This window comes from Heterocephalus glaber, unplaced genomic scaffold (assembly GCF_053883595.1).
Source record: "Heterocephalus glaber isolate CG9 unplaced genomic scaffold, H.glaber_assembly_v1.0 deba00001614, whole genome shotgun sequence".
Lineage (NCBI taxonomy): Eukaryota > Metazoa > Chordata > Mammalia > Rodentia > Bathyergidae > Heterocephalus > Heterocephalus glaber.
The window spans coordinates 135,226-161,308 of record NW_028258385.1 but is presented as its reverse complement, the minus strand read 5'-3'; the positions used below and the strand labels follow the sequence as shown (position 1 = coordinate 161,308).

Below are 26,083 nucleotides of genomic sequence, written 5' to 3'. Positions count from 1 at the left end.
CTGTTCCTTATATACATATTCATACATGCAAGCTACGAAACAAAATAAAATGATTCCCACAAGCCCACCACCAACTTTAAACATGGGGATCCCTCCATATTCAGTGATGCCGTGAATTTCCCCTTGCTTTTCTTCCCTTTTTCCACAGCCTTATCCTACAACAGGAAGGAGGGAGGGAGATTGAGGCAGCCGCGCCGTCCCTCAGGTTCCCGGGTACCTGGGAGGCCACCTAGGGTTAGAATTTAAGTCTACAACTGCCGGTTTCGACAAGCACCACCCCAGGTGGCAGCAGGACCCGCCCGGCTTTCTGGGGGGCGTGGCCACACAAGCTCAGCGGCGGCCTCGAGGGCCAGTGGCGTCATCAAGCGGCGCGGGTCAGGGTCTCACGGCGGCCGCGCTGGTCATTGGCGTCGTCAGGTGGCGCGGGCCAGATTCTCACCCCGGCGCGCCGGCGTAGGTGACCTGGCTTTTGGAGCGAGCACGGGCGGCATGAGCGGCTGCAGGCTCCTCATGCGTAGGGTTGCGGCGGTGCGAACCTGCCAGGCTCTGGTGGCCCCTAGGGCGAGCTGGCGTTTGCTGCGCACCGGTCCGCCGCGGCGATCGTTCGCCAAGGAGCTTTTCCTGGGAAAAATAGAGAAGGTGAGGCGAGCCCGGGCCGCCCTTGCTCTCTGGCGCCCGCCTTTCGTCCGTAGCAGCGAGAGTGGGATCCAGCTTTGTCAGAGTCCCCAAACCTGCCCGACAAACCTGCATGCGAGCGGCAGGGCGTCCTAACACTCTGTAGGCCCCCGAGTCCCCCTGGCACCTGCGGTGGGAAGGTGCGGACCTTTCCGGGCCGAGCGCGGGGAATGCGGTGTGGACCGTGCCGCGGCTCTTCCTGCTCGGGGGATACGTGAAAAAGCCGAGACGAGGGGGGCGAGTCATTGCACCGCCCTTCCTCAGGTCCGGGAATGCGCCAGGCCTGCACTCAGAACGCAGCGCAGTCCATTCCACTCTTCCCGCACTTTCCAGGGACCTGCGGCTTTTTTGACTAAGCCGAGCCCTAGCTTCATCCTGCTGTTGGGAGGACCTCGAAAATTTGGCTCCAAGGGCTCTTTCAAACGACATCCCTTTTAGAGATCCCAGAATCCATCTAGTAGCAACAACGTGGCTGTAAAGCACTCATCTTCTTAGAGTCCGGGGACTTGGATTTTACCTTAGCTCTGTGACTTTGAACTTCGGTTCTTTCAGCCTTAAAATGGAGCTAGTAATGTTACCCTAGTGAGATACATAGTGTGTGGAAATTAGGTATTGTGCAGCCAGAGACAGCGCTGGCTTCAACATTTACTAGCTTTGTAACCTTGTGTTAGTCCCTTCACTTTTCTGCCTCAGTGCTTTATTGCAAAATAGGAGTAAGCACAGGACTTGGTTCCCCCTTGGAGGTACCAGGCTTTGAGCCTGGGCAGAATGGGGTTTGATCCTGGTTGGTGGAAGCAGTCACTTCCTGCTTTCACTTTAGAACAGTCCTCTCATGTTGTCAGGTCAGACCCTTAAGCAGAACTATGATGCAGAAGCTGAGACTTAAGACTGAGAGTGATTTGTCATGCTAGAAAATATGGAAGTAAGACTTTAAGGTGCGGGAAACCTCGGCTTGTAGGTGCCTTGTTCAGGGGCCTCAGGCCTGCAAGCAGTGTGGTAAAGAAAGAACTCAAATCTCTTGTACTTCTTCCAGTCTTTGAGCCTCTGGCCTCACCTTCCCTTTCCTCACTGGCCACTGTTTCATTTCTTCATTCACTGAGAACATTGTGCAGCCAGATGAGAACTGCCACTTTCAACCCCCACCCCTCCTCAGTTACCTGTCCTTTGCTGTCTCCATTCTTCTATTATGACACATGAACTGTCTACTCCTAGCGAAGGCTTACCTGGTCATTAGACCTCAGCCTTCTCATCTACTCAAGGGTAATTCTCTCCTTTCTCATTTATATCAGTTGTTCCTTCTGTTGGATCTTGAACTTGTACCATTCAGGCTTTGTAGGGACCAGTAATGAAAGTCAGTAGTGACCTCCATGTGGTCAAATATAAATATATCCTGCTTGACCCTTCAGTGGCATCTGATGCAGACCAGCAATCTACCTTCTTTAGTCACCTAACTCCTGAAAAATCACTATCCTCAGTCTCCTTTCTTGGTTCCTTCTGGGCTCCTTGACCTCTAGAAATTGGCCAGTGTTTCCCACTAGTCTCATTGGAGTGGGAGTTTTCCAAGGCTAGTCTGTAGACTTCGCTTTTCATTGACATCATCCCCTTGGTGACCTAGTTCAGTGTCCTGGCTTTAAATAACATTTGTATCCTGCTGACTCAAATTTATTTCTCCTGTGGAGATTTTTCCCTTCAACTCTAGATTCTTTTTATTTCTCCTTTTCTCTTCAGGAGCTCCGCTTAGATGTCTGATAGACATCTTTAAGTATCATATCTGGAAAATTGCCCTGATCCCTACCCAGTCCTGCTTGTCTCCTCAGCCTTTGTCATGGATAACGGTCACGCTGGAGTTCTACTGATTTAGCTCAACCTCCTGGAGGGACCTTTGATTTCTGTTACTCTCATAGTTCATGTCTAATCCTACCGTGAATGCTTTATTCTCTATGTTCAGGTTCTATTCAGAATCCAACCACTTAGGTACCTTCACAGTGACTACTCTGGACTAGGCCACCCACTTCCATGATTCTCATGATGACCTTGAGTCAAGTGTACATATAGGTGAGAAAATAGAGGCTCAGAGAGGTAATGCGGTTTGTCAATAGCCTCACAATTAGTAAGCAGGACACGACTAAATCCAGGGCACCTAAATGTGAGTCCCAGGGTCCTTTTCTGTGGAACAGTCTTCATCACTTGCTATTGATAAGGAAGCTGATGAAAATCAGGATCGACCTGTCTGTGCTGAGAGGAAGATGGACATGGGCATCTTACAACCAATTTTTGTATCTGAAGCCCCTTGAGAGGTTTGTTTTGTGCATCTTTCTGCTTTTTGTTGTGCTCTGCTGGCCAGGTGTGGAATCAAGAACATCTTTTTCCTTCCCTTTGACTAATGTTGTAAGTGGCTTAAAATTTAATTTTAACCGTATGTTTATCATTTTTAGAAAGGAGTTTTCCCATTTCCAGAGGTGAGCCAAGATGAGCTTAATGAAATCAATCAGTTTGTGGGACTTGTGGAAAGATTCTTCGCTGAAGAGGGTATGTGTGGTTTCCTGTATCATCACCCATTTCTATGGTAAAAGTGGTTGTGTTGGCATTTGTATAAGAAGCATGGCACAGAGGAAGCCCTCCTGAGTGTCCTTGATGAGGCCAAAATAGTTGTCACTCAAAGTATTTTGCCTCAGGGATCCTTGAAGTTGCTCCTTAATGAAAAGTCTTCTAGTTGAATCGTCTGTGTGTGTCTGTGGTGAAGGACCACTTGAGACATTTCCAAACTGCTGCAGACCAGCACTTGTATAAAATACAACAAAAGTTGAGTAACTAGAATAATAGATGACAGAAGCTACCGCATGCATAATCCCAGCCTGTGGCTCATGGGTTGGTGAGTGTGGTGTGTAAGATGCTTTAGATGTGCCCAAAGGCTGAGTGTGGATCTGTCCTGAGCAGTTTGTTTGTTTTTTTTTGATTTTTGAAGCAGGGTCTCGCTATATAGTTCAGGCTGGCCTTAAACTCACTGTATAGCCCAGGTGATCCTCCTACCTTAGCCTCCCAAGTGCTGAGGTTGCAGGTGTGAGCCACCACATGTCCTGAGCATTTTATGAACCAGCCATGAGCCTCAGGGCAGTGGACCATACCTTAATAGGGGCTGAGGTCCCTTGCATGAAGGCCCTCGTACAAGATTAGCAGCAGCCCTTCCTCAACACTGAGGATTCCAGACAGCATTTGTTTAGTGGGTGTTATCTACTAGTATTTGTCCCATCAGGAATTAAAACAGAAATCAAAAAATATTGTTTATTACTTTAGACTAAAAATGATGTAAACCTGTTAAATGTTAAAATATATATGTGTGTCTATGCAAATGCACATGTATGTATGGTTTTTTTGTTTGTTTTTTCTACTGGGGACCAAACCCAGGGCTTTTGCACTAAGCTGCATCCCTAGCCCTTTTAAATTTTTTTACTCTGAGATAGGATCTCACCAAGTTGCTAAATTGCCTGGGCGGGGCTTGAACTTGTGATCCTCCCTGTCTCAGCCTCCTGGAATGCTGGCATTATAGGCATGCATTAACATCTCTTTGTATTTTTAACCTGTCTTTATTTCCTTAGCCCCTTGTTCCTATACTATCTGATTTGTCAGCTCCCCTAAGCTTTATTGATTTATGAATAATTTATAAAAAATTGTACATGTTTAAGTTGTACCCTCAGGGACCATTAACACACCCAAGATGATGAACATACATATTATCCCTAGAAGTTTCTTCTTTCACCTTCATTCCCTCCTTGTCCCCAGGTAACCACTGATTTGCTTTTTCTTAGATTCCGTTATGTTTTCTGGAATTTTACTTAAATTCATACATTATGTGTTCTTGTTTAGCTTTTTTTGGAACAATTTTGGGTTTCTTTCATGTAGCCTACACCAGTTTTCCTTCTTCTTTAGGGCTGAAGAGTATTTCTTTGTATGGTTATCCCTAGTGTTTATCCACTTAGTAATTGGCATTTGGTCTGTGTGCCCATCTTAGCTGCATGGCCTGACATTCCATTCAGTCCTGGGAGTTGTGTACTTTGTCTCTCATTTTGTAGAACATATTGGTAATTTTGTAAGAAGTGAGTGTGGCTACAGTAATCTACCTCTCATCAATGTGTTATTTGTTGGCATTTTTCACAGTGAAAGCACCCAGGTAAGCAAACAACCCCACTGAGACTAAAAAAATACAATCCTTGCTGGGCTAGTTATGTAAAATCAAACACATGCAGATAATTTCCAGTTTTGAGAAATGTCTGGGACCAGTATGCTATACAAAAATGATTGTGCGTATTTCTACAGTATTTGTTTTAGCACAGCTTACTTCTGTTTTGCCTGATTAAGATATTTTTTCTTTTCTTGTCAGTGGACTCTGGAAAAATTGACCGGGAGGGGAAAATCCCAGATGACACTTTGGAGAAGCTGAAGAGCCTGGGGCTTTTTGGGATGCAGGTCCCAGAAGCATATGGTAAGCCATGGAAGTGGGCCTGGCTGTCCCCTTTCCAGAAGGCACCCTGCTCTTGTCCCTAAGAGGCTGCTGTTCAGGAAAGGCAGCTTCCGGATGCAAGATGCCTATAGCCTGTAGAGAAGTGTGGCTCTGGGCTCTGTAGCCTTCACTGCCCTCCCAGCCCTCTCGGGGGCTGCTTCTGCCATGGCCAGCTGAGGGTCTGGAGGTGTGGACACACGGCAGGCAGCTTGCACTTCTGGTTGCTATTGGTCCTTCTCAGAAGACAGACTGTTTGGGGTGCTTTCCAGCTGTATGCTGATGTGGGTCTTGGTCAGCAACATAGCAGCAGGGAGCTTTTCTTGCACTTCTGTCACCCTATCTGGTCTGTCTCCTGGGGCTAAAGTAGGGCTTCCTTTCTATGTGTTTAAGGAGCTGGGGCTGGGGCAAGTCTGTAGAGTAAGTCCCCTCTGACACACAGCCCAGAACTGGGCCGGGGAAAAACTAAAGACTTATGAGCAGGTGCCTGCTTCCTTCCGTGGTGCATGGATCAGGTGGAGTGTGTTTGTGTTCCTTACCGTGTCTTCCTCGCTGTCCTGTTAGATCCTCTCCCACTCCCAAGCGTATGTGAGAGTTTGTCCTGCCTCTGCAGAGGACCTTACCTGTCCCACCAGGCTGCTGGCCCTATGGGGCAGTGCAGTGTTCATGTCTGTGGTGGTGGACAACCCCGTGTGTCCATGTGGAAAGAGCTGCAAGCCGTCCCAGCCACCTGGCACCTGGGTGGGGACTCCTGACCCACAGGGGTGCTGTCGCTGTGTCATCGGTGGCTATGCCAAGTGCTGAGTGTGAGAGGAGAAGGGAGGTGTGGAGTTGGGATGGCTCTGCTCTACTGTCAGCAGCTTAAAAGTAACAGCAAGGCAACGGGAGGAGCCTCAGAGTCAGGCCTGCAAAGTTTGGGGAGGCTTTTCAGGCCAGAGAGTCCTGAAGCCTGGTGGAAGCCACTGTGCTGGAGCCCTCTATGCCTAGGTACACCTGTCCCTGGGGCCACATCTCCTCATGCTCTTGGTTCTTCCTTGTCTGTGTCCCTGTGGGCTTGTGTCCCCTAGGATCCTACCCATGTGCATGAGGGGAAAGCATCTTAAGTTTCTGCAGAGAAAACTCAGGATATGACAGGAGCAGCTGGACCCTGACCTGCATGGATGCTGCCACAGTCTTTGTGTGTGTGTGTGGATGGTGTCCTCTGCCGGCAGGGGCTCTTAGAGAGGTGATACTCACTGAAGGAGAGTTTTTGTTTGGTTTGTGGGTTTTGTTTTTGTTTTGAGACAGTCTTGCTGTGTAATCCAGGCCTGCCATGAACTTGCTATGATAGCCCAGACTACCCTCAAACTCTCAGTCCTGCCCCAGCCTCTTGAGTGCAGGGATTACAGATGTGCAAACCACACCTGGCTTTTGTTCCTCAGGGAACATTTGGCAATATCTAGATATATTTGGTTGCCCTGCAGTCTGCTAGGTGCTAGGTACCTAGGGGTAGTGGGTAGTGGGGTGCTAGATAGTGAGGTAGTGGGGTGCTAGAGGGTTCTGTATCTGGCAGAGGGCACCATTATGAAGTGGTTTGTTGTGGTTTAAATGTTTATATATGTTTGTATAAAGTCTGAGAGGATGTACATAAAAATGCTCTTTGTGAGTGATAGGATTATGGGCAATTTTTGTTTGCTTTTATTGTGGTTTTTAAAATGGTAATCTGGTACTGGTTTATTAGTAGGAAAGCAGGGCATGGTTTGCTTTCTGGGAGGAGTTGGGCTGATGTGCCTGACGCTGCCCTGTCTCTCCTAGGTGGCCTGGGCCTCTCCAACACCATGAGCACTCGGCTGGGGGAGATTGTCAGCCTGGATGGATCCATTGCTGTGACCCTGGCAGCACACCAGGCGCTTGGCCTCAAGGTCAGCTGTCTGGGGTTTCTGTTGGCAGCTGTCTGGAGACGGCAGGAGGCGGGGGCCTTGTTCACGCCATGGGAATGGCTCAGGGTCTCGGAGGAGAGCAAGCCCAGCTGCTCTTGCAGCCCTGTCCTCCACTGGACCCGCATGTGCAGTGGTCTTTGGCTCATGCTGTCCCTTGGCAGTGAATCCCCTTCCTGTCCCCAGCATGTTTGACCTATCTTTAAAGGCCCAGGTCTGAGGCAGCTCTTCATGCTGTTCATCAGAGCTGTTCCCTTGCTGTCTGAACACAAGCCTCCCTCTCCCCAGGCTCAGCACACTGGGACAGAATACACAGTGCTTAGTGGCCTCTCATCAGGGCTACCCTTACTCAATGTAGATTTCAGAGCCAAAAGAGTCCTGTGCGCAGCCCCCCACCCCCACCCCAGTGACACCAGCTGTCACCACAGTCATTTGGCAATAAGATGGGGGCCGCTCTAACAGGGAGCAGCACCTTCTCTTGCAGGGTATGGTTCTAGCATTCCTGCATCTGCACACTCATCCTCCAGATCACCTGCCTGTGAGGGGCATCCCCAGCTTATAGATTGCAGGGGGTGGGGCGCTGAGAGCAGGAACAGTCGTTGTCCAAGACCACCTGACCTGGCTGGGAAGATGTTGGATGAATGTGATGAACTAAGCCCCGAGCTCTGCTGGCTGTGCAGGCCACTGCCGGGCAGTATGTGGCCCGGCCCCTGCAGCACTCTGGCTCCCTGAAGCTGGCGGCCCCGGGCTCCCACTGTCTCCTCTTGAATGAAGTAAAGGCCAACCCTGAAGGATGGTGTCTCATGAGCACATCTCTGCTCTCTGCCTCCCAGCATATATGACATGTTAGTCTTTGTGTGTTTGGTTTAGGGGATCGTCTTGTTCGGCACAGAGGCGCAGAAGGCCAAATACCTGCCCAGGCTGGCCTCTGGGGAGCATGTCGCAGCCTTCTGCCTCACGGAGCCAGCCAGGTCTGTCTCCCTTGGCATGCCATCTGCAGCCTGTCTCCAGGACAGAAGGCTTGTCTGGCTTCCCTGTCTGAAATCTTCCTCTCAGTGTGAAGACCCTTCTTGCCAGCTGTCTGCCCAGGGAGACTTACAAATGTCCAAATGACCTAAGGGTGTCTGTCAGCCAGTGTCTGTGGCTTTCCACCCCTGTGGCATTCAGGGATGTCATCAGGCTTTGGTTCACCTCACAGAGCACATGGGCTAGGGGCTGGGTCTCATTTCTAGGTGAGGAACGAAGGTCAGGAGTGGGTGGTGGTGTGATCAGCCCAAGGTCACAAAGCTGGATGGAGCAGGGTTGGGGGAGAACTTGACTGTGGATGGCAAGTCTGTCACTCTGACTACTCAGATGGGGACTTGTCGTGGTCACCTCGTGGGACACCTGAATGTCTCCTCACAGCAGCTCAGATAAGCCCACAAGGAGCCCAGGTTCTACAGTAGTCTAGACCTAAATTGTTACCACCTCCGTCTTTACCGCCTGTGTATTGACGCAGAGGTGGCCAGATCCAGTCTGCCCCCTGTTTGTGTCTTGAGATTTCACTGGAATGTGGCCCCAGAGTCAAGGAGGACAGATGTCCTGTACCTGGGAAAGCTGGGTGACCTTCTCTGTCTGACTGTATTTAAAAGCTTGCCAGTGCCTGTATCTAATCACCTCTCTTTCCAGGTTCCAGGTCTGTCCTTCTTTATTCCCAACGTTGTTCTCCTTCTATTGCATCTTTCCCTCTGCTGCAGGAACGATGCTGCCTCCATCCGGAGTAGAGCCACACTGAGTGAAGACAAGACTCACTATGTCCTTAATGGCTCCAAGGTACGGCCGTGGTGGGCCTCAGTCTGAGGCTGGCAGGGTGGAGATGGAGCCGAGCAGCATCTCCAGGGCCTGTCTGCTCTCTTTGCTCAGGTCTGGATCACCAACGGGGGACTGGCTGAGATTTTCACCATGTTTGCAAAGACCGAGGTGGTTGATTCTGACGGCTCTGTAAAGGACAGAATCACAGCATTCATAGTAGAAAGAGACTTTGGTGGAGTCACTAATGGGAAACTAGGAGATAAGTTAGGCCTTCGGGGCTCCAATAGTAAGTGTTGTGTGTGTTTGTGTGTGTGCACATGCACACTTGCATGTGGGACAGAGAGGGACTGATCTTTCACTCTGTCAAAATATCAAGGTAAAATGATGTTAAAATCTTCTGGTTTCAATTCAGCATTTTAGCAAAATTCAGTCAAGGGTGCCCCCTGGACTTCTCTGGCTATGCCCAGGAGCTCCTGGAAATTAACTCATGAATTGAGCAGCCCTGGGCTGTGCACCACTCAGGGTGTTGAACTTTGGTGAGTCCTAGGGGACTGAGGCCAGTAGAGCTATCCGCCTTGGGGTGGGGGTTGGCAGTGGACCTCATGGTGGCAGGACATCAGGTGTTTTGAATCACTGTCCTGTGATAGGCCTTCCATCTTTGCTGTCTGGAAGCTCTGTGTTCATCATGCTCCCCGTCTTCTACTGAGACTCTGGGAGCACTGGGTTCACAGGATGCAGGTGTCCTGTTCATTGTCCTCAGTCCTGGTGGTGCCCTGGGGTCTTCACAGTGCTGTGCCCCTTGGGTCTCCTACTTCTGATCTCAGGTCTCCATCCCAGAGGGCACTACATATGCCCTGGGCACCTTTGGATGCCCTGTATATTTAGGAACTTTGCCTTCGGGGTGAGGTTTTAGCATACACCCCACTTGGGCTGGAGGGGGAAGGGACAGAGGCCCTGAGCTCTGTCTTGTGTGGCTGTAAACAAGCTTGTGTGGTCCTCTTCAGTGTAGTTTGCTCAGCTTTAGGAAGGGGAGGTCCATGTGCAGTACCTGATGTGCCTGTGATAGCGCCTCAGCGCTAGCTGCTTCCCTGAGACTGACCACTCACCAGTGCTGCCCCCTGGGGTCTCCTCAGTGTGGTAGCTGAGGGAGGAGAGGTACTGAGACCCTCTGCTCAGGAGGAGCCTGGCATGGCATCAGGAGACGGGGGCTGGGTCCTCTTGGACGTCTGGCAGGTGGTGCCCTGGGTCCGTGCAGGGTCCTAAGTGAGAAGGTCAGATGGCACAAGGTGAGGCCAGAGGATGAGGCAGGGTATCACTTGCACTCTGCCTTTGACCCTGGTCCCACTGCCAGAGACCGCAGTGACTTCATACTCTCTGGCATGGCTGCTGTACGTGGTTGAATGATTAGCAGAACCAGCCTGCCATGGCTGGTCTGGATCCCCTTGAGCCCCAACCTTCCCTGTCCTGAACCTCTTTTCTCTGGTGAAGATGGCCAGCAGGGGCCATGTTTATGTAATGGAACATGAGAATGAGAACACCCCTTGTTTCAGGGAATACTGCAGATGCTGCTGCACCCCCTCCCCCCATGCCCACTGTGTCTCATCCCCCACTGTGATTGGCCTTGCCCTTGGTGCACATCTAACTTCAGGGTTACTGTCTGCCTGGCAGACACCAGAGCCAGCTCAGCAAGGGCACTTTCTTTCTCACATTCTTTGAATGCTGGGCAGGCTGTGGGTCAGCTCAGGTAGCCGTGGATTTGCATTATCATTGGGGTATCTGCACTCCAAGGCCTGTGCTCCTGTTGTGTCATCTGCTTCCTTGACCCAACCTGGATCGGGGCCAGGGAGAAGGAGGGCTGCCCTCCTGATGGGGTGCTGGTGGTGGTGGTGGGATCATGGCCACTGCCCCTGCAGATAGCTTGGGGCCGGGTTTTGTTAGAGTTAGGAGCTGGGACCAAGAATCCTATCCCCCTGCGGCCTTCAGAAGTGCTTGTGCATGAACTTGACTGCGCCACTCTTTTCGTCCTTTAAACTTCTAGACGTTCCCTTAGCAGGTTGGCCCAGTTCTTAGTGCAGCAATTATCCAGCCCTCTACCTCCCAGCTCTATCATTGTCCTCTGTGTATTCACCCATAGCACAGACCACACTGTTGACATCGAGTAGTTTAATCAGCCTCCTTGACCCAAGTATGAGCTCCCCAAAGACATTTGTGCCTCTCTGTACTGTCCATCCTGATGTTGAGTGAATGAATGAATGAATGAATGGTGTGCCTGTTCAAGTGCAGAGTGGTTTGCATTGTTAGGTAAGGTGTTAACTTTTCTCTGTTTCAGTTTGTGAAGTCCATTTTGAAAACACGAGGGTGCCTGTTGTAAATGTCCTTGGAGAAGTCGGAGGTGGCTTTAAGGTGAGTTGCCTGCCGAACCCCAAGTGAATGCTGTTCACTCTTCCAAGTGGGTACCTGGCCCCACTTGTCTAATTCATTCTGAAGTTTACACACCACCTGTGAAAAAGCTGGGTAAGAGGCGTCACCATTTTTATATCCTTGAGCCATGTTGCCAAGTGTCTGCAGGAACAGTGGACAGGTTTGTGCTATTTTTAGCAGTGGGGAAGAAAGCCCACCCACCTTTTTTTTTTTGGTACCTGGGGTCAAACTCGGGTCCTTGCACTTGCAGCAGGCGGCGAAACCACTGAGCTAAATCCCCGGGCCAGAAAGCCCATTTTTACAGTACTAGGATAGCCAGACTTGGTAGTGTCTGCTTGTAACCCTGGCACTCTGGAAGGCTGAGGCAAGAGGATCACAAGTTCAAGCCAACCTGGGCAATTTAGCATGATCCTGTCTCAAAATAGAAAAGTAAGTTGGGCTAAGTAGTGCATGCCTGTAATTCTAGCACTTGGGAGGCTGAGGCAGAAGGATTGCCAGGAGTTTGAGGCCTGGGCCACACGGTGAGATCCTGTCTCAAAAGAAAAAAAAAATTCAAGAAAGAGCTGAGATATCTCAGTGCAAAGGCCCTGGGTTCAATCACTAGTACTGCCACACACACACAAAAAGGTGCTAGAATTGAACCCAGTGCCTTGTACATGCTAGGGAAGTGCTCTACCATGGAGTTATATCCCAAGCCCCAGCACTATTTTTTAAAATGTTGTTACTGTGATTGGTAAAAAATGACCATTTTAATATGCAAAGGAAAATTTATTTCTGAAGTTATTTGTTGTTCCCAGTGAGATTGCTGCCAGTTAGGCTAAATACTAAAACGAATGGTACACTTGATTGAATCTTGAAATCATAAACCAATAACAGACCAGGTGAGAATTGGGTAGGCTGAAGTGAGGTGAAAGTGAGGATTTTCCCTCTGGAATGCTCAGAAAATCTGATCAGCAGAAACACAGGTAACAGGAAGGGGCTACTGAATTTTACTTTGGGGAAGTTGGGATCTAGAATGTGGCTGTGAGCATTATGGAATGCCTCTTGTGGTAGAGGAACTGAGGACCCATGCAGGTGTTGAGAAGGCCAGTGCACCATGGGACAGTTTGGAGGGTCCTCAAAAGGCTAAGAATAGAATACCATGTGGTCCAGCCATCCTGCTCCTGGGTGTCTGTGTATCCAAAGGAGAAGAAGCCAGCATACAGAAGAGCTGCCTGCATACCTGTGTTTCTTGCAGCACTATTAGGAATAGCCAAGAAATGGAATCCTTCTCAGTGTCCATCAGATGAGTAAACCAATAGTGTCTGTATACCCAATGGAATATTATTTAGTCATAAAAAAGAGAGCTATCCTTTGCAGGAAAGTGATTGGAACTGGTGGGCATCATGTTGAGTTTAATCAGCTAGACAGAAAGTATGTAGAAGCTAAAAAAAACAAAAACAAAAATACCCAGCAACCCTGAACGCAAAAGAGGTATCGCTAGGGCCTGAGAAGGCAGCTGGGGAACGGGAAGTAGAGCAGGTGGAAGAGTGGCTGGATATAATCACGGTGTACCCATGTGTGGAAGCTCAGTGAGCCCGCCGACCTGTATAGTGAATAAGTGTTAATGACTGCAGTGTTTAAAAGGCTGGTGAAGGCTGCCAAGGTCAGAGAAAGACTGAGTGCACGTCCAGGGTCCTTCAGATAGGGCTCTGCCAAGGAGTGAGGCCCAGAGCCACCTGTTTTTCTTGCTTTTTTTTTCTTTTGAGTGAGGTTAACCGTACCTCTGAAGGGGCTGAGTTGGCTTTTGAAAGAGGGAGTGGAGATCTAGGCGGAAGAATACAGTTCCCTGGCACATGGAAGAGCCAGTGCCATCGTGTGCTAAGGAGTGGGGAGTATGTGGGCCGGGGAGGGCGGCCTCGGGTCCTGGTTCTGGGGTGGAATTGCATCTCACACTGTGGTGTGACATCATAGCCAACCCCTGAGGACCTGCTGGTTTCCCCTGGTCTGTCTGAAAGATTCCCCCTTCTGGTTGTTGGACAGTAAGCACAGATTCCAATTCTGTGGTGTGTTTTATTAATCCACATCACATCCAGCCAGGCCTTCTGGGAAAAGCAGAAGTGCAGTTGAAGTCAAGTGTTCTGGCCACCTTCCTGCCCTGGCCCAGCCCTGCCTCTAGGGCTTGAAGGTGTCAGGCCCAGCACTCAGAAGTGCCCTTGGTGTGGGAAACTTCCTCGATGCCTGCCTGAGGCCCGGCTCTGGGTGTCCTCTGGGGAGCCTTGGCTTCCCGGTCCCCCTCTTCACACCAAGAGTCCCCCAGGGCTAGGACTCTTGGACGCTGGCCACCTTCAAGTCACTGGTGTTTTGCACTGGCGCCCTCTGTGGTGGGGCAGGGCAGCCTCCAGGACCCCAGACACCTTTGTTCAGTGTACGTCCTTGGGCATGTGCATTAGGTCAGAAGAAAGGTGGGGGAAGAACAGAGTTGCTGACAAAGCTGTCAGGCAGTCACAGAGATCTGACTCAGGTGTTGAGCAGATGCTGGTGGTGGGGCCTTGGGGAGTTTCATCCCCACGGAGCCTGGCCCTGCCAGGAACCTCTACATGGCTTGCTCCCCTGGTAGTGCGTACTGGTCAGTCCGAGTTTCCACGCCCTTCCTTGGGGATAGCTAGTGCCTTTGGGATGGTGTCAGAGGCCTGTGTGGTGGCTGGAGCCACAGCGGGACTGTACCACCTGCTTGTGTGGGGTTGTGCTTTCTCCTGGCAGGGTTCTCTAAACTCTTCCTTAGTTTTTAAGAAACCTTTTTGGGAAAATATACAAGTGTAGTGGGTTGCATCCCCTCTGCCTCCATCAGTATCCCTGGGTTTTCCTGCCATCCCTGCAGGTGGCCATGGACGTCCTCAACAGTGGGCGGTTCAGTCTGGGCAGCGTCGTGGCTGGGATGCTCAGGAAACTGATTGGTAGGTAAGTCGGGCCCACTGCAGTGCTGTCCCCCTCTGGCGTCCCCTCTGTGGCCAGGTGGCTCTGCCTTTCCCTTGGGTGGGCACAAAGAAGGGAGGAGGAGGCTGGGTGCTGGCAGAGGCAGGAAGGGTGGTGCTCTGCTCCTCCCAAGACCCTGTCTCCAGGTGACTGCACCGTGGTGAGGAGTGGTGTTGGACTGGAGTATAGGCCCTTATGGTCCCAGACCTTCCTTTTGTTCCTGTCCATCAGGGTACTGATAGCTGGAATTCTCCCATCTGTGACCTTAAATGCCCCGTAACCTTTTTGGCATGGTGACCTTGGGGAGGGAGATCCTGGGAAGAGCGTCCCCCTCCCCCCCAGCACTTTATGCCTTACACAGTTTGGGGAAAGTTGGGCACTTGAAGGTTCTAGCCAACTCTCTTCCCTCTGTTTGGTTGATGAGGAAACTGAGTCCCAGAGAGGGCACCATGCACCAGGGCCTCATTTCGTGTCCACTTCCAGCCCCAGCTCAGGGCTCCTGTTTGCTTGTTACTCAGTGCACAAGCTTCCTGCGTATGCAGGGTGGCCTGTCCCCAACAGGTGGCAGAATCTCTGAGGCGATCCCACGACTAGAAACAGGCAGATGTTGGACCCATCTTAGGGTCATGGAACTGGGTCACAAGTGTAGAAGCATTTGGAGATGGACTTCAGTGGGGCTGGGGGTGTTGGTGCCTGGGAGGGAGGCTATTGTGTCACACGGTGCAGAGAACTCAGCCCCATGCATAGCCATATGCCCTGAGCCCCAAGCCTAAGTTGCAGCAGGGCTGCCCCTCCTGCTGTGGCCCTGAGCACTTGTGATGGGAGCACTGTGCGCCTGGCTTCATGTGAGGTACCTTGTGTCCTCTGTTTGATGGCATCTTTGCAGTGACCCTGTGAGGTGGGCACTGTTGTCAGGGAGGTGGAGCTCTTAGCCTGGGCCCATACTGATAGGAACAGGGTGAGGTTCAGATCTGTGTGCACTGTCCTTCGTGCCACTGCCTGCAGGCCCCCAGTGAGCACCTGTCCTGCTGTACCCATGGATGCTGAAGTTGGCGGCTCTAGCTTTTGAGGCATCCAGTGTCAGCACACAATGGTTGGGGTGTTTGAAGGGTGGTGGTGATGGAGTTAGGAAATCACTTTTGGATAGGCAGGAAGTTTGCAGTTCTTTGTAACAACGCTGCTCTTTTTCAGAACTGACTGCTGAGTACGCCTGTGAGAGGAAGCAGTTCAACAGGAAGCTCAGTGAATTCGGGTTAATTCAGGTACCGAGGCTGTGTTTTCCCTGTGTGGTTGGGAAGCATGTGCTTGGTGACTGTCTCTGTCCCGGCCTTCCATACAGTGGATTGGGAAGAAGACTCAACGAGGCCCAGGTGGATAGGAACTCCTTTCATGAAGGCTGAGTTTGATTTTCCTGGGCCAATGAGGCTTTTGGCTCAGTTGCTTCTCTCCTGGATGGCAGACTTATGTCTCAGCACAGGGGCATTGCTTCTTGCTTGTGTTTTCTCTCAATGTTCCAGGAGAAGTTTTCGCTGATGGCTCAGAAGGCATACGCAATGGAAAGCATGTCCTACCTCACTGCAGGGATGCTGGACCACCCGGAGTGTCCTGACTGCTCTATTGAGACAGCCATGGTGAAGGTAATCCTGGTCCTACCAGAGCTGCTGCCAGAGGGGGAATGCAAGCAGATCAGGGAAGGGACTGGGTGGCACACTCCTTGTGCTGACTTCACCTGGTCTTGGTAGGTGTTCAGCTCTGAGGGTGCCTGGCAGTGTGTGAGCGAGGCACTGCAGATCCTGGGGGGCTTGGGCTACATGAGGGACCACCCCCATGAGCGCATGCTGCGTGATGCCCGTGCGCTGCTCTTCCTGGAGGTGAGTGACCTGCAGCCATCCACAGGCCCCCGTGCCCTGAGCTGATGCCCCACCTTCCCTCCTTGGCTTGTTGGTCTGGGAGTGCTGTGGAGCGTAGTCCCCATGTGGGCTGCCTCCTTCATGGGCCCCCTTAACCGTCATACCCTGCTCCGCACAGGGAGATCTTGCCTTCTGGAGATGCCAGGCAGCTGGGTCAGGCTACTCTCCAGAGGACCCTTTCCTGTGCGCCTCCCACTTCCTGGCGTCCTGCTGGGGTCTTTGTGAAGCCTGTCCATTTTCAGGAGGAGTTGGGCTTAGAGAAAGGAGTGCCCCATGCAAAGCTAGCCACTGAGTGGTGGCGGGTCCCAGTGGGAGGCCAGGCCACCACCCTACCTGTGTGCATTCCCTGACCCCTGGTCACAGCCCTGTCCCGTGTGCTTCTGAAGTGTGGCCTCCAATCATGAGCAGGCTGTGGCCTATGCTGTCATCTGGCACTGCTGGGGCTGCACAGAGGGGTAGCCTTTGATCTCTGCACTGCTGGCCACAGGGAACCAATGAGATCCTCCGGATGTTCATCGCTCTCACGGGCCTGCAGCACGCTGGGTGTGTCCTGACCCCGAGGATCAAGTAGGTTCCATTCCTGCTCTTCAGGCTCCATGCTCCGAGCTGAGAGGAAAGGGCTGCCTGCCCTGGGATGGGACAGAGTGGTGGGATAGACGGATGTGGTCTTGCCAGGCTCTCTGGAAGCCGGGCTGCATGGTGTGGGCCCTGCAGGTCGTGGGAAGTCAGACTCAAGCTTGTCCCTCTTTGCCCTGTCACATGGCTCCCATCTCTACTGGAGCTCCATCTCCCCCTCCCCTGCTAGCCCCTGTCTCTTACACTGTGTGGTCTGCATATGGGTGCTCAACCCTGAGGCTACCCTGAGACCAGCCATTTTCCTGCCCATCCTCCTTTCTTCCCCTCTGTACCAGGGCAGAACCATCAACTCCCTGCCAGAGCCCGAGCATAGGCTGCTGGTAGCATTTTTTCGGCACCTTGTTTGGAAGCTGACTGTTCTCTAACGGGTCGGGAGAATCATCTAGAGCCCAGTGTGCCCAGCCAAGGGTGGAGCACAGAGCTCGGGGGCCCTAGACTCACAGGACGGGGGGATTTCTGCAGGAATCTTAAAGAGGGCAGACTGGCTATAGCCCTGGAGACTATAACCCAGAGGATGTGGGACACCCTGGGCCGAACCGTGGACCTGGGGCTGATGGACGACCCTGGAGTTGTGCACCCTAGTCTTGGTGTGAGTAGGCTCAGCAAAGTCACCCCCTCCCACAAGAACTCCCTGTCCCGGGATATGATCCAGGGTCTGGGCCCCAACAGGGGAGATTGAGGGGTACCCTGATGTCCCTCCCAATCTGGGCCCCAGGCCCCGAGCCCCAGGGTGCAGTGTTGGGTGGGACAGAAAGGTTCCTGGGGGGATGGGATGCCAAGCTTAGTCCTGTCTCCTGGCTAAGCAGGACAGTGTCGCCAAGTTGGAGGAGAATGTGTATAACTTTGGCCGGACTGTGGAGACGCTGCTGCTGCGCTTCGGAAAGGTAAGCAGGTCTGCCAGGCCGAGGCACAGCTGACTCTCATGTGTGCAGCCTTGAGATGGGCTTAAGAGCAAGACCTTGGTCACCTGGCCCCACACCAGGGACTGACCTGTGATGTTGAACACACTAAGCATCTCTCTCTGATGTCAGCCACATTGCTGGGCCCTGGTCCTGCCTTTGACCCCTACCCAAAGACAGACAGTCCAAAGAGAAGGGGAACCCAGGACAGCCAGGAACCGCTTTCCACAGCTGGAGGGACACAAGAAGGCTGAGACTTCAGAGCTGTGGCCTGGGAGGGGCCTTGGGGCAGGAGCAGGTGTTCACGCCTTGCCATGTCCCCAGACCATCGTGGAGGAGCAGCTGTTGATGAAGCGGGTGGCCAACGTCCTCATCAACCTGTACAGCATGACGGCTGTGCTGTCACGGGCCAGCCGCTCCATCCGAATTGGACTCCAGGACCACGACCACGAGGTGAGCACTGCGCAGCCACACCCAGGAAACAGGCTTGGAGAGGCTGGGTGACCTGTTCAAGTCTGGGTCCAAGCGGGAACAGAGCCATGCTGTGGCCTCTGAGCCAGTCTGTGTCCCATTGCATGTTAATGAGGCTGGTGGCTGGGAGTGGGAGGCCTGGAGGAGGGGGTGGGTGAATTGGGAGCTGTAGTGCCCAGTGGTCGCTGAGACAGAGGAGGCTCAGGGTGCTCAGGGTGCTGCCCAGGGGACTGTGTGGCTTCCTGTGCTGTGGCTATGGAGGGACCATGCTCCCCCTGGAAAGGATCTCATCCTGTGGGCACCTTCCAGGTGCCAGCTCTTCACATGCACTGTCCCACCCTTGTGTGTGGACACTGGGATTGTGATGTCCACATCAGGGAGGGGTAAACAGACTCAGAGACCCCAAGTAGCTTGCTCTTGGGGACAGGGCAGCATGGGTCCAGGCTGCACTTAGCACCAAGGCTGTGTGACTTCTGACCCTGGCCTGACTACAGCTTGGTGACACTGGGCCCTTGGAGGTCAGAGATTAGCTTCAGGCACTCAGCGGCTGTCTGTTCCCGCCCCGGTTTCGGCAGGTTCTGCTGGCCAGCACGTTCTGCGCAGAAGCTTATTTCCAGAATCTCTTCAGCCTGGCACAGCTGGATAAGTGTAAGCAGAGTGGCTGGCTGGAGGGAAGGGGGCCGAATCTGGGCTTCTGTGCAGGGGGAGCTGTTTCTAGGCCTTGTCTACTGGAGTGCAGGTCTGGGTCAGGAGGCCTCCATGCTGCCCTTGGCGGCCCTGCAGGTGTCTGCCCAGTGGCTGGCCACAGCCTCACACCTGCCCAGTGGAGGTCACCGAGGAAGGGACAGCACTTTACCTGCCTCTGTAGCCCCCCATGCCAGCCAGAATGAGCTCAGATATTTTGCAGAGGACATAAGCCTTCTCTGGAGAATGTGGGACCTTTTCGTCCCTTCTCAGTTTGTCCAGAATGCTCAGGCTCCCCCACAGCTGCGTGGCCACATCGTGTGACCCTTATGGCCCAATGGGCTCTGACCAGTGTCCCCTGCTAGGCAGGCCCTGCTGCCAGTCAGAGTGCAGAGGGTTACTGTGGGGCTCGCCTGTGATTCCTGTGGTCCCAGGGGTGGTCCAGGCACTGGTATGGTGGATGGGACTGTGACCTCCTGTGGGGGTGACCAGATGGCTTCCCCTCTTGTGGATCGTTTGCTGAGCAGGGCCTTTCCCCAGCCCCACCACGAGACCTGGAGCTCAGAGGAGAGGAGGAATCTTTGTCACGACTGGCCACCCAGAATCACTCCCCAGGGGCTTGCAGTGGGGGTGACTTTGTTAAAAGTGCCCCTAGTGTCCTCACAGTGGCACAGGAAGAGCCCTACTCTCTCTCTGCCTTCTCAGATGATCCTGGAAACCTGGATGAGCAGGTTAAGAAAGTGTCTCGGCGAATCCTGGAGAAGCGGACCTATGTCTGTGCCCACCCCCTGGACAGGACGTCCTGAGGCAGGGCCAGCCCTGGGCCACGCAGCACCAACCTCACCCTGACAGCCTCTGGTGAACTGTTACCCCGTGAGGACCAAAGGGCTTTCTTGCCACCTGATTTTCCTGCAGCTGCCGGGTCATTCGTGGCTTCTCACAGACACCGAGAGGGTAGAAGTGCTGGGGCCTGACCTTGGCAGCTGTACTGAGTTCCAGACACCTCTGGGGAGGAAGCTATAGGGCCCTGTCTGAGGCATGGGCAGCCGTCTCCACCAGATCACATGTTCAAGAAACTGGAAGCTGTGTCCAGTTACTTTGGGAAACTTACTATGTGTGTCAGCATCATTAACAGAAAAATGTAAAATGGCACAATTTGTGTGTCTTCTTTTCTGGCCTTGCCACACTGCTAACATTAGTCCTCAGAACCAGCCTTTAGTAGCTGGGCCTGGTGGTACACACCTGTGATTCCAGCACTCTGGGAGGCTGAAGCAGGTCAAGCCCAGCCGGGGAACCTGGTAACACCCAGTCTCAAAGTAAGAAAGGGCTGGGGATGTAGCTCAGTACAAGGGTAAATGTCAGTGTCTCCTGTACATTTACATGGCAAAGCCCTGTCTTAAGCCTAGGACTTTACTGCCTGCCTGGGTAGCCTAACAAGACCTTGTCTCAAAAACATGTAAATTGAGGAGTGCCCAAGAATAAAAAATAGAAGCAAATATCTGGACATAATAAAATAGGACAGGTACAGATAATTTCTACAGCATGAAAGAATCAATTCCTGTTTAAAAAAAATTTTTTTTTTTTTTTGAGATGGTCTTGCTATGTAGTTCAGGCTCTTCTTTAACCCACAATGTATCACAGGCTGGCCTCAGACTTACAGCAGTCTTCCTGCCTCAGCCTCCTGAGTGAAAGAATTACAGGAATGTGCTATCACACCCAGCCTGAAGCCCCAATTCCTAACCCTGCTTTGAAGTGTAGGCAAATACCACAGGCAACACTTGGGGTGCCAGTACAGTGGTACTTTGGTTCAAAAACTTTATCCCACAGTTCTGGTTGTGAACTGAATTGGATGAGAACTGAATCAAATTCAATGGTTAGGTTCAATGTTGACCATATGGGGAAATTTGATTCAGTTCTCGTCCAAGTTGGTTTGTGACCAGAATTGTAGGAAGAATTAAGTTTGTGAACCAAGGTACCACTGTATCTGATTGAAAAACACAAGAAATCATTATTTTAGTAGCATCCCATTTTACAAGAGCACAAGCTATCTGCTTGAATCCAAAAAAACTGATATGATCATAACTAAGAACAGAAAATGTACACATGTCCAAGTGGAGAAGAATCATATTAGGGGGTCGAAATATCACAGATGGCTGATCATGGATTCCTAGCCTCTCTTGCAGATAGAGGAGGTATGGAGCAATTCTGGCATGAAATACAGACAGATTATTTGAAAGAGTGACTGAATACTACAGTGAGAATTCTGTGCAAGAAGGAAGGGTATACATAACTGTGACCACTGTGTTGCAATCTGAGAAAGTTAATGCATAATCAAATACACATTCACAGCCCCTGGGATTTCTAAAAGAGATCGTGTGCTCTAGCTTCTAAGAAACTCAGCCGAGCGGCGTGGACTGTGTTCCTGAGGAACATTCCCTGAAGCTGTGTGGTGGCTCAGATGGGAGGAAGGGAGCGGGTGGTAGAATTAGATGGAAAGCAGAGTCTCCCTGCTTCCAACCGTGAAAAGGGGGAGCTAAAGATGGATGGGACAAGTTGATTTTCACTTTCAAAACAAAATGAGAACAGAAAAAGTCAAAATGGATTATGGAGAGTTTTGAGGCAATGTGTGTGAGAAGGACAGAATAGGAATACAGAATATTGGTTTATTCATCCACAGACTCCCTAGACATTATCCATCCTAATGATCAGGAAAAAATGAATAAATAGACCGCTTACTGCAGGGGAAAGTTTTTGCTGGGCTTTAGGTGAAAGATACCCGTGAAATGCAAGCAAAAATAAAGAGAAAAAACTGCCAATCATATTTCCATCCTTGCACAATAGTGCTCCTCTGAAGGTAGGCTCTGTTACCAAAACTGTACACTTAAGAAACCTGCAGGAGAAGGAAGGTAATAGCATTTTGTCTGCGTGACAATCTGCAGTGTTGCCAGGTCAGTGCATAGATTGTACGTTTGTATGTGTGGTGTTTTGGGCTGGGGTGGACATTCTAGTGCCCCTGTCTTGAAGCAAGCCTCCCTAGAGCAGTTGGCTTCTATTTTTCCTGCAGGCTCTGCATCTGAGTTCTGCTGTGCAAGTGAAAAACAAGTTTGAACTTTTATTTGAGTATCATCTTTACCTCTAGACAATAGTATTTCAAGTTCCTTGAGAGCAACATCCCAGGGGCCACCTCCTCTTGGGCAGCCTTGCTCCTGTGCCTGTGTTAATGTGCTATTTTTAAGGATACTTTTGGAAATAATGCTAATGGAGTGTGCCAGAAGATCCAGTTTTTGGAGTTTGTTGAAATGATATGGAAGGCCCCATAATTTAAGAATATTTTGTCATGTCCTTTGAAGACTGAAATAGGGAGCCCTGTCCTCACCCATGGCTCTGTGTAGCCACAGAACATTCCCTCTGTGTCCATGCTCCTGTGTAATAGTCACATGTTCATAGACTCAGCAAAGGAGCAAATCTAGAAAATATTTCTAATTCTGCCACCAATGAAAAGAAAGTACTGAGGACCAGGGACATACAGACTTTTATAACCCTGGTGCTTGGTATTTTTCAAGGCAGAGAAACTATTCTGTATGATAATTGAATGGCTGAATACATGTAATTTTACATTTGTCTAAATCTAAATATTCACAGTTACTGTACTCTAATGTCAACTTAAAATTCATTTAATTTAATTTAATTAATTTATTTTTGGTACCAGGGATCGTACTTGGGACCTTGTGCTTGTGAGGGAGGCACCACTGAGCTAAATCCGCAGCCCTTAAAATTCGTTTTAAATTGATGAGTCATTGAATCATGAATTATTTTCAGGTAGGAACAGAGGATTAACTTTTAAAATATATAATTTATTTCAAATGCATGTGCAGCATTTTGTTTTATTAGTACATGTTTGTTTGGTTTTTTTAGGGGGTGGAACTGGGGATTGAACTTGGGACCTTGTTCTTGTGAGGCAGGCGATGGAACCACTGAGCTAAATCCCCCGCCCTATTAGTACTTGTTTATAGTACATAAAGTTTACAGTCATCTTGGAGTGTGAGTACTTGTATATAGTACAGCTTGATTCCTTTTTTAAATCCCCTTCCCTCCCTCCCGCCTCTTTCTCTAAGTCCCCTTCCCCCGTTTTTGTTCTTATTGATGCTATTAATCTTATCTCATGTTAGGACATATAATGTTTACATTCATTGAGGTTACTAGATTCCTGAACCTGGCATATCTTTATTCTAGTGATTTTTCCCTCCCCTCCCCCTCTGCTCTTGCCCATTCTCTTGGACTCCTTTCCATTTGCAAGAGAGCTAGTCTGTTGTCTCCATCCTTTATTGTGTTCTTTGTTTATACTTTCCTTACTCAAATGAGAGATACCATACAGTAAACATGTGTGTTTTATTTAACTCAACATATTTTGTAGGTGCATCCATTTTCCTACAAATGTCTCACATTTGTCCTTTATCGCCAAGTAGTATGTTATTAAATATAGATACCGTATGTTCTTTAACCAATCATCTGTTGATGGGCATATGGACTGCTTCCAAGATTTAGATATTATGAGTTGGGCTGCTGTAAGCATTGGTATGCATGTATCACTTTATTATGATGTCTTTAGCTCTTGGAAAAAATACCTAGATGGGAAATAGCTGGGTCATATGGAATTGTGAATTTTAGTTCTTTGCGAAATCTCTATACTGATTTCCATAATGGTTGTACTAGTTTACCTTCCCACCAACAATGTAGGAGTGTTCTCTTCACTGCAGCAACACCAGGATTTATTTTTTTATTTCTTAATGATTACCACTCTTTCAGTTGTAAGATGGAATTTTAGCATCATTGTAATTTGAATTTCTCTGATGACCAGAGATACTGAACATTGTTTCATATATTTTTTGGTTATTTGTACTTCTTCCTCTGACAAGTGTCTTTAGTCATTTCACTTGCCCATTTCTTGATTGGGTCTTTCGTTTTAGATGGTCTATTTTCTAGAGTTCTTTATTCTAGGTATTAGTGCTCTGAGGAATAGCTGGAAACTTTTTTTCCTATTCTGTAGTTTATCTCTGCACTCTACAAAATTATTCCTTTGCTCTGCAGAAGGTTTTTAATTTGATATAATCTGATTTGTTGATTCTTGGTGTTATTTCTTGGGCAATTGTGCTGTTTGGGAAATCATTGCTTAACACTTGAAGTGTTTCACCTAATTTTAACTTCCCATAGGTTCAGTGTTTCTGTTTTAATATTTAAATCTTTGATCTATTTTGATTTTAATTAGTACAAAGTGAGAAATGTAAGCCCAGTTTCAATCTTATGGAAACATACTCAAGTTTTCCCAGCACCATTTGTTGAATAGGCTATCTTTCCTCCAACATAGGCTTTTGGTCTCTTTGTTAAAGAACAAGTAACTGAATGTGTCTGGGGATGTTTCTGTATCCTCTGTTCTGTCCCATTTATCCACATGTCTGTTTTTGTTCCAATACCTTGCTGTTTTTATCACTGTTGCTTTGTAGTATAGCTTGAAACCAGGCAATGTGATGCATCCTGATTTGCTCTTGTTTCCTAGGGTTGCTTTTATTATCCTGGGTCTCTTCTGGTTCCATATGAATTTTAGGATTGTTTTCTTTAGATATGTGAGTATGCTGTTGGTATTTTGATTGGAACTCCATTGAATCTGTATTACAGTTTTGAGAGTATGGCCATTTTGACAATATTGGTTCTACTTATCCAGGAGGAGAGAACATCCTTTCCATTTTCTGATGTCCTCTTTGATCTCCTTTTTAGAAGTATGGTAGTTTTCTTTGTAGAGGTCTTTCACTTCCTTAGGTTAATTCCTGGGTATTTCATTTTTCTTGGTGCTACCATGAATGGTGCCCCGCCCCCCCCATTTCCTTTTCATTGAGTTCATTATTAGTGTACACAAATGCTATTGATTTTGTATCCTGCTACATTGCTGGAATAGGTTATTCTATGAGTTTTTTGGTAAAATTTTTGAGTCTTTTATGTAGAGTATCATCTCATCAGCAAATAATGATAATTGGAGTTCTTCCTTTCCTCTGTGTATCCCCCCCCCCCCCGTGTTGGGAATCAAACTCACCACAGCCTTGCACTTGCCAGACAGGCATGGTGCTGCTGAGCTACATCCCCAGCCCTATGTATCCCTTTTATTTGTTTCTTTTGCCTAGTTGCTCTAGGTAATGTTGCTTTAGGTACTGTGTCAAATAGAAGTGGCAATAGTGGCCATTCTTGTCTTGCTCTTGATTTTATTTTATTTTTTTGTTTTCATTTTAATTGATTCTGTGCCATGAAAGTTAAAACATACAAACCACTGCTTTAGATATAGTAGTGATCAATTTTAAAAACACTGAATGATCATTTGCACACATTCCTCATTTAAAATTTTGCATCTTGTTATACAAGGGTACTTTTAACACACACAATTCTAATTCCTTACAAACCTGTTTGTCAAGCAGCAAGAGGACAATGCATCATAGGATAGCACAGAATGTTTCCTTTAAGAAACCATAGCAGCAGTATTTGGTAAATCATTATGCGTAGAACTGACTTGGAGGGTAAACCATGTACACAACAAATTGGAGAATGTAACTTTAATATAAGATAAAATGTTACTCTTTAAGCTTTAAACCTCTGGGGTACTTTAAAGCCAGACAATACAAGGTTCTTTTTTTTTTTTTTTTTTTTTTTGGTACCGGGGATCAAACTCAGGGCCTTGCATTTGAGAGGCAGGTGCCGGAACCACTGAGCTAAATCCCTGGCCCTAATACAAGGTTCTTGTAGTTTCCATAACTGAACACTATAGTCTATTAGTTGCCTGAGAGTCTATAAACTTTGAGGACTGTGGATTGGCTTTTAAGTCTTTTTTCTTTTTTTTTGTACTGGGGATCAAACTCAGGACCTTGCACTTGCAAGGCAGGTGCGTAGCCACTGAGCTAAATCCCCGGCCCATTTATCGGCTTTTAAAAGTCAACTTCAAATGAAAAAGCACTTAGTTTACCAGGCAGAATCTAGTTAACTGATGATATGTAACATAAAATATACCTTTTAAGAAAAATGACTTTAAAAAGGTTGCATCATTGATGTATAATAATTTCAAAAATTGTTACTCTTAGGAAAAATGCACTTCTTTAAAATCTTTCAACATACTTTATGATGCCATATTTTGCGAATTCATTACTTTATATATTCTAAACTTTCAGCAAAATAATTTGAAATGGTTCTCAA

General features: G+C 49.2%; 1 protein-coding gene across 2 annotated transcripts; it reads left to right on the top strand.

Moving 5' to 3' along the window:
* The first annotated feature begins 370 nt into the window (after positions 1–370).
* Positions 371–20,008, top strand: LOC101720553 (complex I assembly factor ACAD9, mitochondrial-like). Of its 2 annotated transcripts, none has more exons than XM_004870438.3 (18): positions 371–639; positions 3,111–3,204; positions 5,054–5,155; positions 6,965–7,071; positions 7,957–8,057; positions 8,823–8,898; positions 8,989–9,163; positions 11,207–11,280; positions 14,159–14,234; positions 15,445–15,515; positions 15,771–15,890; positions 15,996–16,124; positions 16,651–16,730; positions 17,262–17,388; positions 17,606–17,683; positions 18,023–18,151; positions 18,745–18,817; positions 19,559–20,008. In XM_004870438.3, exons 1-18 carry the CDS (start codon positions 490–492, stop codon positions 19,657–19,659), a joined length of 1,863 nt encoding a protein of 620 aa, XP_004870495.1. In that variant the 5' UTR covers positions 371–489; the 3' UTR covers positions 19,660–20,008. The 2 variants fall into 2 exon arrangements, with proteins under 2 accessions (XP_004870495.1, XP_021104453.1); XM_021248794.2 differs by lacking the exon at positions 371–639 and adding an exon at positions 671–2,972.
* Positions 20,009–26,083: the final 6,075 nt, after the last annotated feature.